The sequence below is a fragment of the Corapipo altera genome, unplaced genomic scaffold (assembly GCF_003945725.1).
Source record: "Corapipo altera isolate COAL_440 unplaced genomic scaffold, ASM394572v1 0, whole genome shotgun sequence".
NCBI classification, from domain to species: domain Eukaryota; kingdom Metazoa; phylum Chordata; class Aves; order Passeriformes; family Pipridae; genus Corapipo; species Corapipo altera.
The window spans coordinates 39003285-39018751 of NW_020884872.1; the positions used below are offsets into that span (position 1 = coordinate 39003285).

At 38.8% G+C, this 15467-nt stretch overlaps 1 protein-coding gene across 5 annotated transcripts in view; it reads left to right on the forward strand.

Moving 5' to 3' along the window:
- TMTC4 (transmembrane and tetratricopeptide repeat containing 4) overlaps positions 1 to 15467 on the forward strand; it is a 59066-nt gene that overhangs the window by 17413 nt on the left and 26186 nt on the right. For 4 of the 5 annotated variants that reach the window (XM_027644632.1, XM_027644599.1, XM_027644617.1 and 1 more), the window contains exons 6-9: positions 7074 to 7171; positions 9224 to 9316; positions 11880 to 12041; positions 12819 to 13021. In XM_027644632.1, the coding sequence (XP_027500433.1) occupies positions 7074 to 7171; positions 9224 to 9316; positions 11880 to 12041; positions 12819 to 13021 (556 nt within the window). The remainder of the gene's footprint in view (positions 1 to 7073; positions 7172 to 9223; positions 9317 to 11879; positions 12042 to 12818; positions 13022 to 15467) is intronic. The other variant, XM_027644609.1, reaches the window with a different exon arrangement.

The following is a 15467-nucleotide window of genomic DNA, read 5'->3' on the forward strand; positions in this document are numbered from 1 at the left end:
AAAGACTGGTTAGTGCTTGTTTTCACCTGAGAAAATGAATGTAAGGATTTTTAATTTTTTTTGTGGGGAAGTAAAAACATATAAAATATCTGAGGAGGATTTGGGAGTACTATAGAGAAAGTATATATAATAGTGAAAACAGTCAGAAAAATATCAGTGTCAGGCTGGAAGACTTCCAAAGGAAAATAATGGTTTTTTGTAGAGCTCAAGATATACTCCAGCTTGTTTGCCTGATTTATTTGTGGGTTTGGTGGATTTTTAGATAGACAGTTTCTTTTACCCGGAATCTGTAGCATTTTTTTTTTTAAGTATAGGCATTTAACACTATGTGGGCTATAATTATGTCTTATTGAAGTTCTACAATTCTGTGACTTTTTCCCAATATACAGTTTTTGAAGTTACCATCTTTGATAGGATAACATTTATAATTGCAAAGAACTAATCTGTTGTTCTCATTCTGTCCTGCTATTTTAAACACAACTGTGGGGACAAATCCACTGCATAGGCTTTGGAGACAGCAAGAGCTGACAACTGTTTAGGTATGTTCTGAAGGGAATTGTGGGTTATTAACTTTGTTGAATTTTAATGCAGCTTCTCTGGGAATTCATAAGGCAATTTAAAACTGCTGTAGTATTCATTTTGCCTTCCTTTGTCTTCAGTTTTGACAGTGATCCAGTTGCATGTATTTGCCATCTGCATTGGCGATCTCTAAGTAAAATGAGGAGTTTATGATTTGGTCCATGTGAATAATATTGGCCTGGATATTAAAAAGGGGATCAACTCTTTGCTTATGCATTATGACGTCTAAAAATGACTTTGTTCTGGTTGTGCGTTTCTGTTTTGTTCTGTTCTGTGTAGTTGCCCATTAATCATCCACTTGTTCGTTGCTAATTTAATAAAGCATGCAAAGTAGACTGTAGTGATGAGTTCTGTGAATATTGGTGGTTTGTATTATGGAGGTTTTCTTACAGATTGAAAATATTTAGGTCTCCTGTGTGAAAGAGGTCATTGTTAAGATGTGGGGAATTTGTTAGCTATTTTGCAATTGGTTAAGAGATATTTACTATTGTTAAACATATAGGCCCTGATTTTTCAAGTATGTGCCCTACTGTTCATATTTGAACACATTGGGAGGGAATAGTTGTAAGTGGAAAACCTAACAATTTTATAATTTTAGTGGGCTGAGGAAAAACAATAACTGTTTTCTTTTCAGAATTAATGTTAACTTTTGCTTCTCCAAGATCGTGTAATTGAGAGCATAGATGCTTCGTTTAGTGTAGCCTGCATGTAATGAGTTTGAGATGGTTGGATATGTTTAAGAATGGCATTTGCTCTTTTTATTTCATTATTAAGTGAAACACTGAGATGAGCTGAAATAGAATGTACACAAGGAGATTTCAAACTTAATTTAATTCTAACAGTGGATTCTTATGTGATCTTGTAAGACTAGGTAATTCTTTCCCTTTTGCTTAGCAATTCATGAGAAGGGAAATCTTAGAGCTTGGCTAGATGAGTATTTGTAGTAGTTTAGTTGAAAGGCACCATCCCCACGGACAAAGCACATTAGTGGAATATATGAGTGTTTATGATCCTTTTCAGCTAAAAATTAAAACTTCCTGCAGGAGTTCAACATAACTTGGTTTGCTTCAACTTTCAACGGAGTAGGTGCTTTCACAGAATCAATTACTATGTTTCACCTGAAGATAGTGACTTCTTGAACTGCTACAAGCTGGCTGAGCCCTAAATTGCTCAATTACCTTTGAAGAAGGAGATGCTGAATGCCTAAGTGTCTGAATTGGTAATAATTGTTTGGGATATTGTTAGTTTGACTTTACAATAAGACTAAGCTTGGTACCCTAAATGTAGCATTTTCTTCATATCCTTCACTTCTAAAGAGCTTGTTTTCATTGACTGGTGCATTTAGGCCACTGGAAAATAAGGTCTCTTGAAATAGGATTAGCATTTAGGAAGACAGAGTTGAGGTGCATTATCAATGTGTTGCTCGTAAATTTAGGATCTAGAGCATCCTTGCTCTAGCAATGCTTATACTTAAGTCTAGCAGTCTAAATGGAGGAGTCCTTGTGGCTTGTTTATGGTTTACATAGGTATTTTATTGAAACCCCTCACTTTTAGACTTAATGTACTCCTAAAGAGGGACAATCTGAGCAACACTTTTTGGTTTTGAGTAGAAACACTATATTTTTCTAGCTTAAAAAAAATAAGCAAGATACTCTATTTCTTTGGCATGCTTACAGTTTTGTCCATCTGTTAGAGTGGCACAATGCCCACTCTGGTGTACCACATATGGTGTACCAGTTTCAACCAGGCACAGGTGCCAATGAAAGATCAGTTTCGTTTTCTGACACAGGATTTTTCTAGTGGGAAGCAATGCCCTGTTAGGGGAAAATGCTTTGTAAGACTGATTACTTCTGTTGGCATGTGTGTATCTCATAGTAATAATTAGCACTTATGCAGTGCTTTACATTTTCAAATCACTGTTTTTAAAAAAAAAAAGAAGATTGAAAGCATTGCTGAATGACAGTCTTTTGTATCCATTTTACTGCGATTTCTGCAATTAAAGGGAGGGTGGGGGGACGTGTGTTGTGCGTATTGACCCAGGAACAAGCACAAGATAAAATGTTTCTTAATTGAAATTCTTTCTCTTTGAAGTTTAGTTACTGATGAATTTTAATAAAATTGCAATTCTCTGTATGACTGTATTGACTTTTTTGAGGCTGCAAAAGAAAACAAAGGAACAGAGATTATGGTTTTCAGGAGGAGGCCTCAATTACAGAATCACAGAATGGCTGAGGTTGGAGGGGCCTTGAGGTCACCTGAGCTGACCTGCTCACGCAGAGTCACCTAGAGCAAATTGTCCAGGACTGTCCAAAAGATGACTTTTGAATATCTCCAAGGATGGAGGCTTCACTGCAGGATTTTGCAGTTCCCTCTATTGAACCATATGAGGCTCCTGCCAGCCCACCTCTCCAGCCTGTTAAGGTCCCTCTGGATGGTAGCATGACCCTCTGGCATATCAGCCACTCCTCCCAGCTTGGTGCCATGAACAAATGTGCTGAGGGTGCCCTCTACCCCATCATACAGGTCATTAATCAAGATGTTGAACAGGACTGGACCCAGTATTGACCCCTGAGTACACTAGCCTCCGATTAGACTTTGTGCTACTGATCACCACCTTCTGGACCCAGCCATTCAGGTAGTTTTCAGTCCATCTCACTGTCTGCACGTACAGGCTGTACTTCAACACCTTCTCAGAGGGGATGATAGGGCCAGGGAGATTGTGCCAAAGGCCTTACTGAAGTCCAGGGTTTTGATGCTCATTATTTGAGTCCTTTATTATTTCTCTTTTGCTGAGTGTTTTTATTATCTTTGAGAGTCCATGCTTAAGCTTGGCTTTACTTGGCATGCTGAGACATTTCTGGCATCTGAGACATGGGATTTTCACAAGAAGACAAACCTGTTTCTGCACAACTTCAAATGTCGACCTATTGAATGTTGACCTTTTTCTTTTATTTGGCTAGACCATTTCTCCAGGCCAGGTTGGATGGGGCTTTGAGCAACCTGGTCTAGTGGAAGGAGTCCCTGCCCATGGCATGGGAGTTGGAACTAGATGATCTTTAATGTCCTTTCCAACCCAAGCCGTTCTGTAATTCTATGACTATTCCAGTTTGTCAGTGGAATTCTGGCTTCTTCTTTGTAGGCTTCCTGGCCACTGCAGCCTGATAGCACTTCTGATCTTCATATGCATAATTTTATTCCTTCATCCAAATGTTTAAAATTATCTGTTGGAACCAGACAAAGGAGGGACCCAATACAAAATGTTATCTTCACTATTTTTTTCACAGCAAGCTAGTATCTAACTGTAGTTTTCCAGCTGTTATTTGTACCCATTCTATATTAACTTCAGGCAGCCCGTATTTTTTTCTGGCATATTTCACAGTGTTTCCAATGGTATTCTCATGCCTTTGGGAGGTCAAGGTATAAGATGTGTTTACAGCTTTGCTTTCATGGGGAGACTATTTTTTTTTCTGTCCAAGTCAAAAATTATACTTGGTTCTATATAAATGACTAAAATATTTATTTTGCAAAAAATTAATCATATCCTTCTATGTTTTAGAGTGTCACTTAGAAAATATTTTGTCAAAGTGTTGGTTTTTTTCTGGGTAATTTTGACCAGTCAGCTTAACTTTGTTTCTTTAGACTATCCTTTCAATTTTTTTCCTCTTAAAAAGTAGGCATGTGGGCATTGTTTTATTTTATTTCAAATGTCTGGATTCTCATGTATTTTTCATGATTTCTCAGAGGTAACAGTTAAGGTTACTCTGGGTTGTGTAGGACCTGTTGGAGTGAATTTAACCAATCATTGCAATTTAAACAGATTAACTTCTCTATGAATTCTGTGTCTTGTAGTTCACTATTTTTGCTTTTGTTATTGCTCCCTTTCTGCTGGTATTGTAGTTACTGTCTGATTCCAGCTGACCTTTTTGTGAAAAAATGAAAGAAAAAGGCACTTCTATTTTCTTGACATTGTCCATTTTATTTCCCAATGAGTATTAGAATAACTCCTTCCTTTCTGCTCATCTTACTGATATATCTATGGAATTTGGTTTTTATGGTTTTGTTTTTTACATGCATTACTTTTTTTCATTTTGTTATGTGACCTTTCTGAGTTTGTGTTGCTGTATAAATGTTCTGCTGTTACACTTGTCCTTGATGATTTGACCTAGTTCTCTTTTTCCTGTTACTCCTGCATTTTGAATCATCAAAGCCTTCGTGAATTGCCAGCTGGTCTCTTACTATATATACTTCCCACCATCTTCCGTGTTAAGACAGTGTGTATTTGTGTACTGAATACTGCTTCTGTGAGAAGTACTTAGTTGTCCTGACTCCTTTCCACCAGAATTTGATTCTGAGAAGAAGAAATCTCTCAGCAGAAAAAAGTCTGCTTCCATGAATACAGTGAAGTCCATTGGCTGTCTTCACTATTTTCCCTTTTACGCTTACTAAGGATGACTGATTGTCATTTTGTGAACATTGTCAGTTACTTTGCCTTCCATCCTTGCATTCTCTTTGCTAGTTTATTTCTACGTTAAAAAACAAAAGAGAAAAAAACCCCAAAACTGGTTTTCAAGAACTGGCTGAACAGTCTGTCGTATTGCAGAGTCTGAAGAATTGAAGAGCTCCTTCAAGGGATGTATTTAGGACAGGTTTCTTTTTGTCTTAGCAATACTCAAGCAATACTCATAGAACAAATGTTAAAGCTTTTTCCTCCATGAGTTGCAACGCTCAGTTGTTCTTCTGTATAACACGAGCTGGAGTTTCCCCATTGCATTTTATTTTTTTCTAGTTCCAATGTTTCTTTAGTTTAGTCATTATGTATTTTGTATTTCCGTGTTTTGTTTTGATAATTATTCAGAAGTGTATGGATCTTTCCTAAAAGGCAGCTTTCTTTTAACTGTATAACATCTACACCTCTGTTGTTAAGTTTTACCTCACCTCTGGGTACATAATTTGGAGTGGAGGGAGAAGGATCAAATGCCCACTATGTATTGCAATGATGAATCTCAAACATCTTAATATTTGCTCTATTGAAGCTTTAAGTCTTAAGAAAGGAGTGTTACAAGTAACCTCAAAACCTGTTCTTCTACATATTTTTATGAAAATTTCTGTTTTCTGCCACAAAAGAAGAAGCCTGCTTCAAAATGAAAGAGAAGGCCAATGTCCTTTTCACACTTGTGGTTATGGTTTGTATCTGACACAAGAACATTTGAGCTAGTTAGTATAGCAGTTTCCCTGTATAATCAGTGAATAGAGAGAGTTATTTCTCTGGAAGCTGTTCAACTGAATTTAATTAAGTAACTTAATCCCTAAAGGTGTCCTCTTCTCTTGACCAGTTAGAAAGGAAGCTTAGTGTACTGTCTTAGGTGTAGGTGCCTACTTCTGGTGAAATTAATCTTAATCTTGCCAATTGCCCTTTCCAGAGACCATTATTGCAGTTCTCTTTAAGCACTGAGGGTCAAACCCGCATTACCAGTAGAGAAGAATTGCTCTAGAGATCAAGGAAAGTAGGAAAGGGATTCAGTCAATGAATGTAGAGTTCAACTTTGTTTTTTGACATGCCAAGTCAAAGATTGATTCTTGTGATGCCTGTAGAGCCCATGTTACTTGAATCAAGAAACTGCCTCTGAATGAGCAGAGTGCTTCCCTCTGTTGCTTGTGCCTGCAGAGCAGAGGTTGTGACAGATATGTTTTTATGTGAAGTACCCATGTACTGTGTGGACCTTGGCTGAAGAAGGGTTTATTGCTATATTTGTCTCAAATATGCCTGCTTGTAGTACGCAAAATCAGCTACATGATACAGTCTTTAAAGACTTTTTTTTTTTAGTAGAAGCTGTAGTTATTCTTGATCTCTTAACCCCAGAGTTCCTCACCCTGCTGTAAAACTGCTTGCTGAGTGTGAGAACTAACTGCTTCTGCTCAGATGCTGAAATTTTTGAGCTCCATGGCGTTCTATTGCAGTGATAATGAAAGTACCTGAGGTACTTGCTAAATACAGTAACCCTGGAGAAGCAGCTCATTGTGCCTTTGTAGGTTAGACTGCAGTTAAAACAGGTTTTTTTTGTGATGCTTCATGAGTAACCATTAAAAAAGAAAGAATTTCTTGTTCATATGGTAACGTGGAAGAGAGTGGCCAGTAATGACAGAGCTCTAGCTAAGGATGATAAATGTTTCTAAATCTTGGGCATTAACCTTTGCAGGTGATGAATTGTGGAAACTATGTGAAGCTTCTGCCATTTTAATTATCTGGCTAAAACATCTTGCAAATGGGGAAATTTCTAATGTCTCTGAGAACAGAAAATGACTGCAATAACAAATGCCAGCATATTGCAAGAAGTGGCCTATGCTTTTTAAGTCTCTGTATCCATATCTTGAGTGGTAGAAAAGATTGTGAGATTAAATGCTGTTTATTTTTTTTAATTCTAATTTTAATTTAGATTTCTAACTTTACCTTGAAATGTGTAAACCTAAAGTTATGGCATGCTTTATTTTGACAGATAAAGAAGGACATACATTTTCTATACTCTGGGTGCTGGTGAGTGTTATCCTAGGTGCAATAGCCATGCTGTGCAAAGAACAAGGAATTACAATACTGGTAAGAATTGTCTTATTGACTGAATTTTGACCTCAAGATCTGTCAGATGCAGTTGTAAAGCCTACAAAGATTAATCTTCTCCACAGCTAATGGCGTGCACACGTTTTTGTTCTGTTCAGAAAACTAAATAATGTTGACAAAAAGCAGGATTCTAGTAGATCTGTCATGACTGTGTCCCTGCCAATCTGTTCATTTTTTCATTTTATCTTTTGTAAGCAGGTTGCATATATCTGTTAATTTTTTGCAAAGTTTAAAAATTTTACAGTATTAGTTTCAATGCATGTCACTTTCGTTGGCCTTGGTTTTGAATGTAATTGCCGAGATAGCAGGCCTACAAACTTGAAGGCTTTTGGACAAAGATAGATATAACTGGATAAGAGCATTTTTAGAAGGTCTACCCACTTGCTTTTGCAAACAGTGTAATTAGAATTAGGACCATTGTTCATGCACTTCTGATACCAAATCTCTTCCTTCTGCCCCTTATCTAAGGATCTGTCTGTGCAAACAGATACTGTCCATGTTCATTGTGCTCTGGCTTTTTATAACTTCAATGAAGACATTCTGTTTTGAGTGACCAAACCAGCCACCTGAAATGCTGTATCTTTGATTTTTACCTTTTAGATATATAGCCATATATCTTTACAAATAAGTCCAATTTATAGCTTTAGCTGACATAGACAAGCAACAGAATCAGAAAATTCTTTGCAGCAAGGATCTTCTTGTCCTTGCTAAAAAAAAGGGAGAAGAAATTACAGAAAACTTCTTGCTTTGGGACATTATTTTTGGATAAATGTTTGTAAGGTGATGTATTCTTCCAAGGTGTCTGTAAGGAAAATATAAGGAATGTTCTTAAAAATATGATATAATTATTTCCTTTAATGGTATGAAGTAATTATTTGAGCTAGCAGACACAGAATTGTTTCTGGATTTGGGTTTTTTATTTGTTTGCTGTTGCATTGCTAAGATGATTATATTTATTGTACTAATGGGCACAGGTCAGAGGGATAAAGGGGTAAATTGCACATTACAAAGATTACCTGGAGACTGAATCTATTTTTCAGCAGAATTCTTGCCTTCCTATCTCCATGTGAGTGAGTGAAAAGCCTTTTAACTGCCAGGTGGCCTTTCTACATGGAACCAAGCCACACTCTAACCTGTCTTCTGTCCCATCCCTCTGACTGTTAGAGAGACTTGTGGCCTCCCAGTGTACTAGCTCTTTGATTTGCCTGGAACTATTTTTCCTGTCTTTTTTCCACTTAGTCTTTAGAACAGTGAAGTAATTCCTGAAATTGTTAGAATATAGGCTAAATACTCAAAAATAATCACAGTTGCTGATTGCTGAAACATTGAAGGGAAAATGCTAGTTTGATTTTGCTGCTAACCTTGACAGAATTATTCCTGGACACGTTTTGTGGGGGTAGTATTTGTAAGTGTAGTCCTGCAAAGCACTGAATATGCTCCAGTTTTATGTGTAGTGGCTGATATCACATAGAACTTGGAGCCTTTTCTTTGCACTGTGTATATTGGTGTTATTGCAGGAAAAGCAAGCCTGATACCTCTGTTAAATCTTTCCAAGCCTTTGTGTGTACCCTTTGAAAACAGTATTTCTGAAACCCAACAGTCAAAACATACCATGCTGCACAACAATACACAAAAAAATAAGTTGAAGGCTTAAGAAACTCTACCTTGCTGACAGAAGCCTTATCTTTTGACTGCAGCATTTACGCTGCAGAACATTTGGGAAAGAAGATGAAGAGCAAAATAATGTTGTGACCATGCATATGTTATCTAGCTTGCTGGTACATGGTATTCCCTGAAGGGTTATTCCATGTGTCAAGAGAATTCCCATTACAGTAAAATATTATTCTACTCATCTGAGCCCAAGTTCCCAATTTATCATTCTGCCTTCATTACTGCCAATGTATTTCTCTACTTGTTTGGAATCAGAATTAAGATGTACAGTAACTCATGGTAGAAGTGCAATTTAAGATGTATTTAAAATAAAATGTTTGTGGTTCATCTTATGCTCTTATTTTTCTCTTGATTGCTTAGGGTTTGAATGCAGTGTTTGATGCACTAGTGATTAACAAGATAAATCTTTTGGAGCTTATTCAAAAGTTACTACATAAGGACAAGTCGTTGGAGGTGAGTCCTTAGAGGTTTTGTTCATTCTGACCATTCAGACAGTCATGTCCTAAAAGACAAAGAGCCAGCTTCTCACAGTTTGTTGTTGAGATTTTAAAAAAAAAAAAGTGAACACCAAAAAAGGTATTGTCAGTCAGTTTTGTAAGGCAATGTGCTATGACATCTTTGCAGCAATGTGAGTAGTAATGGGGTATTGTTAGAATTGCATTGGATAGTGAAATCCGTTCCACAATTTTCTCAACAGTATGTTAAAAATGTGGTATGAAAGAGGTGACTGCTTGATGCAACAAGTTTTCCAGGGTCAGTAGCAACACACCTCAAATGGTACTTTAACATTGATCAGAGTAAAGAGAGGGAGAGATGTATTCAGATTCTCAATGAGATTTAACTATCTCTATGAGATAGCTGAACATTTGAAAAAATAGAGTAAAAAATATTATGTTTCACTTTGCTAATTTCACTAAAGCGTTACACTGGGTTTCTTTCAGAATAAAAATTACCAAACTGGAAGTGGTTCATAGTAGCTTTGGAGTTGAAAAATAAAAAAATATGTAAGGACCGATAGTTGCTAAGGATTGATTTTCTGACCTTTGTTGATACTGCTTTATCTAGTATTGTCTCAAGTGGAATCTGGCACCTAGTATTTGCATTGACAAGTAAATAACAGAAACAATCAGCCTCAGATGAATGATTGATAACAGCCAAATAGACCAACAGCTTACTAAAATATCACTACTGTTGAACAGCTAAGTCATTTGCCTTTCCTCTCCAAGATTCAACAAGGCAAAGGAATATGCTTTAATATCCTTCACTTCAATCAGTGGTTTCACTGCAGAGGAGTCTCACTCTTGATTCTAAGTGGCACAATGGCTATGGCACTTTTAAATTCCTTTGCAAGGAGTAAAATGAGGAGTTTCAGGGGGAAATCAGGGAAAGTAGAATCTCTAAAACTGAAAAAGTAGACTTGACCAAGAAGGGCTAAGTGAGGGGTACAGGAGTATTTCAGGCAGCAAATAGGAATGCTGGAGAGTTTTGCTGTATAATGAGATTCAGCCTCTCATCAGTGCCAGTTAAGATCATGGAATAGATCCTCCTGGAAGTTAAGTCAAAACATATAAACGACCGGGAGGTGATTAGAGAGAGCCAACACAGCTTCGCCAAGGACAGATTGTGCTTGATTAATCTGGTGGTCTTCTGCAATGGAGTGACTTCATCAGTGTACAAGAGAAGAGCTGCTGATGTCATCTACCTGGATTTCTGCAAGGCCTTGGATATGGTCCCTCATAACATTTTTGTTGACAAAATGGAGAGATATGGGTTTGACTGATGCACTGTCAGATGGATAAAGAATAGGCTGCATGGCCACATCCAAAGAATTACAGTCAATGTCTAGTGGAAACCATAATGCATGGTGTCCTCAAGGGTCCATATGGAGACCAATTTTATTTAATATCTTCATCAGTGACATAGATAGTGGAACTGAATGCACTCTCAGCACATTTACAGATTACACCAAGCTCAGTGCTGCAGTTGAGGGAAGTGATGCCATCCAGAGGGACCTTGGTAAGCATGAAGAGGGGTGGGCTTATGTGAACCTCATGAAGTTCAAGAAGGCCAAGTGCAAAGTCCTGCACCTGAGTTGGGGCAGTCCCTAGGTAGGATGTTGGAAGCTTGGATTTGCATCTTACAGCTGTGATGGGATATCATTATACTTACTTATGATTCTCTTTCCAGTCTCTACTGGTGAAGCTTGAAGAACCTGTACAGTATACAGTGGTTTTCATTCCATTTACAAAAATTTTGTGTGTTATACTTCACGGAGGAAAAAATGTAAAAGTCTGTCAAATTTCACTTCTATGCAATCACTTCTCTATGTTTAGCGTGAATTGCCTTCTTTAGATCCTAAAGCGTGTATTACAAAATGTGATCTAAATCAACTGAGTTAATGTAATGTAGATCAAATACAATTTTCTTGTTTGATTTTGGGTAATTTTACCTTGAACTAAATGATTTGAGCACCCGTCTGGCATTAGCTTTTAATTGGTTTTGGTTGTGAAAATTTTAATTCAGTTTCTAATTCCTCCCAGTTTTTAACTATGCAGTTTTCTTGGTGTGTGCATTTTGCCTCTGAAGAAACCTAAGTGGAGAAAAACTTTCTGTGACAAGCAGTCAACTGGATATAGCTATTTAAAACAAAGTTCACAAAGTAACCACTCTCCATTTGAGAAAGAAAAGATAGATGAATTTAATAGGCTGTATAGTAAAGGCTGTATTCTGCACAAATTCCCTCTCAGAAATTGCCACATAAAATTACATTAGCTATAGACTTACTGAGGATTTGTAGAGGAGAGACTTCTTGAACAGAGAGGTTTTTTTCTTGATTGGGAAGGAAATTAAAATGTTTGCAAAAAATATTTTGCAATAAAAATGTCAACTGTAATAGCAAAAATGCACAGGGATGGCATCTTCTTTCTGAGACAGAGTTAAAAAGGATGTGAATGTAGTGGGTAAGAGAACAAATAATGTTTCTATATGAGGTGGTTTTTTTCTTTCTTTCATATAGAATGCTGGGCAGTTAAGGAGGGGGCTGCTTTTCAGGATAACTCTCCTGATGTCTGGAGGGGCCAGTATACTTTATATACGCTGGAGGATTATGGGCACAGGGCCACCGGCTTTCACTGAAGTAGACAACCCAGCTTCATTTGCAGACAGTCTGTTTGTGAGAGTAAGTTATGAAGTTGCTTTTTTTCTGGCCAGCTCAGAACATTTGTCTTTGTCATCAAATTGAGTTTTCTGTTCTTCAAAAAAACAATAAAGTAGGCAATCTTTAAGTTTCAAGATGTGTGATAAGTCACCTTCACTTGTGCTCCTGTGATGATTTCCTGCAATTTTTTTAATATACTTTTCTGCAATTTTTTAGTATACCTTTCATATTCTTTGCATTCAATGTAGCATGCACTGTACACATTGATATGCTTTTCCATTTACTCACTACTTTTGCTATGCATGCAAGAAGTTAGGTTTTGCTGATTTTCATCCCTTTTCCACGTATTGTGCTTAAGTTTTCATCCATTCTTTCGCAATTGAAGAAAATAGCATTAAGTTCTAGTCTGATGTATTTAGAGTATGTCTTGGCTATATACCTGTGATGGCATTAAGGCTCTTTCTGAAGATGGAGAATGAAGGGTGAAGACAGTGGGTGATGTCTTTTTTGACGTTTTCTCCTGTAGGCGATTCCACGTGGGTATTGGCTGGGCAGCACAGAATTGCATTTCCCTGGTCTGAACAAGAGAGCCACCTAGCTATGTTTAAAAAAAAATAATTTCACAGCTGTAAAGGAAATCTATATGTAAATAGTTGTAGTGTAACAGTATTTATGGCCTCTTTATTGTATAAGATATGTTTTCTGAAAAGGGAAATGAGAGAATAGAGAAGGACTAAAGTTGCCCTTCCCCCCCAAGTTTAGTACCAAGTAAATGTTTGTTTTCTTTTTGACTGACAGGCTATAAACTATAATTACTACTATTCGCTGAATGCATGGTTGCTGTTGTGTCCCTGGTGGCTATGTTTTGATTGGTCAATGGGCTGCATACCCCTCATTAAATCCGTCAGCGACTGGAGGATAATTGCACTAGCAGCACTTTGGTTCTGCCTAATTGGTCTGATATGCCAAGCTCTGTGCTCAGAAGACAGCCATAAGAGAAGGTAAGAGACAGTGATGAATTTTAAATGCCTGGCCAACTTGAGTACAGTATTATTTTGTTAAATCCACTAGTGATAATTTTAACAATTCAGTGGAACCAGTGTCTAGCAAATGCAGTTCAAATAAATATTTATAGCTGTCATTACAGTTTTATCCCAATTTGGGCCCATCACTGTATACCGACTAGTGGGAAACAGAGTTGGAGGAGGAGGCATGGATGGCTGCTCTATTTTTTCTCCATAAATGGTATTTTGAGATCCTTAACACTGTAGGTGGTAAAAAGTAATATGTGCTCAAAACACAGTAGGAAATTATGTATGTCATTGCCCTTACAAGTCATCATTTCCTTTAATCTTCTCCTAATAATGAGAGAGGAGATGCACCTTTCAGTTCTTCAAAGTTTTCAACTTCTCAGTCATAGAATGGTTTGAGTTGCAAGGGACCTTAAAGATTAGATAGCCATGGGCAGGGACACTTTCCATGAGGTCAGGCTTCTCAAAGCCCCATCCATCCTGGCATTGAACGCTTTCAGGGATGGGGCATCCACAACCTCTCTGGGCAACCTGTTCTGGTGCCCCATCGCCCTCACAGTGAAGAACTTCCTTAGATCTAATCTAAACCTACTCTCTTCCAGCTTAAAGCCATCAGCCCTTGTCCTAACACTACATGTCCTTTTGAAAAGTCCCTCTCCAGCTCTCTTTTAGCCCCTGTTAGATACTGAAAGGCTGCTAGAAGGTCTCCCTGGAACCTTCTCTTCTCCAGGATAAACAACTCCAACTCTCTCAGCTTGTCCTCATAGGAGAGGTGCTCTAGCCTCTGATCATCTCCATGGCTCTCTTCTGTATTCACTCTTAACAGGTCCACGTCCTCCTTATCTGGGGGACCCCAGAGCTGGATGCAGCACTCCATGTGGGGTCTCACAAGAGCGAGTAGAGGGGCAGAATCACCTCTCTGAACCAGCTGGTCCCGCTGCTTTTGATACAGACCAGAATATGATTGGCTTGTAGGCTGCAAGTACACATTGCTGGGTTGTCTTCAGCCTCTCATCAACCAACACCCCAAAGTTGTTCTTCTCAGGACTACTCTCAATCCATTTTCTCTCCAGCCTGTCTTTGTGCTTGGGATTGCCCTGATCAAGGTGCAGGACCTTGCACTTGGACTTCATGAACTTCATGAGGTTTGGACTAGCCTACTTGTCAAGGTCCCTCTGGATAGCATCCGTTCCCTCCAGTGTGTCCTGCACACACAGCTTGGTGTCACCTGCAAACTTGCTGAAGGGTGCACTTGATCCCGCTGTCCATGTCACCAACAAAGATGTTAAACAGCATTGATAAAAATACCAACCCCTGAGGAACTCTACTTGTCCCTGGCTTCACTTGGATATTGAGCCATTGACTGCAACTCTTTGAGTCCGACCATCCATCCAATTCCTTGTTCACCAAGTGGTCCATACATCAAATCCGTGTCTCTCCAATTTAGAGACAAGGATGCTCTGGATCCCTTTCCCCACCCATGGCGTGGGGCGGCCCAGTTCTAGTTCCATTTCCATCTGAAGAACCATTCCAACGCCTTGAAGGAAGGGGAAAGGGAACTCCAGGGGTTTCTTCAGGGGTCTCTTCTGACCCTGAGCCTGGAGGGGAGAGGTGCTCCCCCCTCCCCCCCCGCACGTGGCCCCATGGCCGGCAGGGAGACAGGACACCGGGCGTGGAGAGGAGGCAAGAGAGCGTTTATTGTTGGGGATGCTACATTTGTAGGGTTTAGGAGGATTGACAGAGTAACCAATTAGAAGTCTCAAGGGGCTTACAGGAATACCCAATCACAGGAAGGGGTTAACAAAGGCCAATGGGAAACACCTCAGGACACCTTCCCAGGACATTCCTGAGATAACATTACCCTGGGGGGTGTTGGGAAGAAGGGGCAATGACTCTGCAAAAAGGTAAAGGCCATTTTAAAACCTGTTTAAACCACAGTTTTCCCATATAATTCAGGTTTAGTGCTACAGGATGCCATGCGGAACAGTGTCAAATGCTGTGCAAGAGTCCAGGTAGATGACACCAGTTGCTCTTCCCTTATCCACCAATGCTGTAACCCCATTGTAGAAGGCCACAAAATTTGTCAGGCACAATTTGTCCTTAGTGAAACCAGACTGGCTTTCACCTATCACCTCCTTATTTTCCATGTGCCTTAGCATAGTTTCCAGGAGGATCTGCTCCATGATCTTGCCAGGCACAGAGGTGATCTATTGACCTGTAGTTTCCTGTCTCTACCTTTTTCCTTTTTTAAAAAAATGAGGATTACATTTCCCCTTTTCTAGTCAGTGGGAACTTCACCAGACCATCATGACTCCTCAAATGTGATGGGGCTAGGGGCTTAGCACCACCTTAGCAGCTTCATCCAACAGTTCCCTCAGGATCTGCAGATGCATCTTATCCCATGGACTTGTGCACC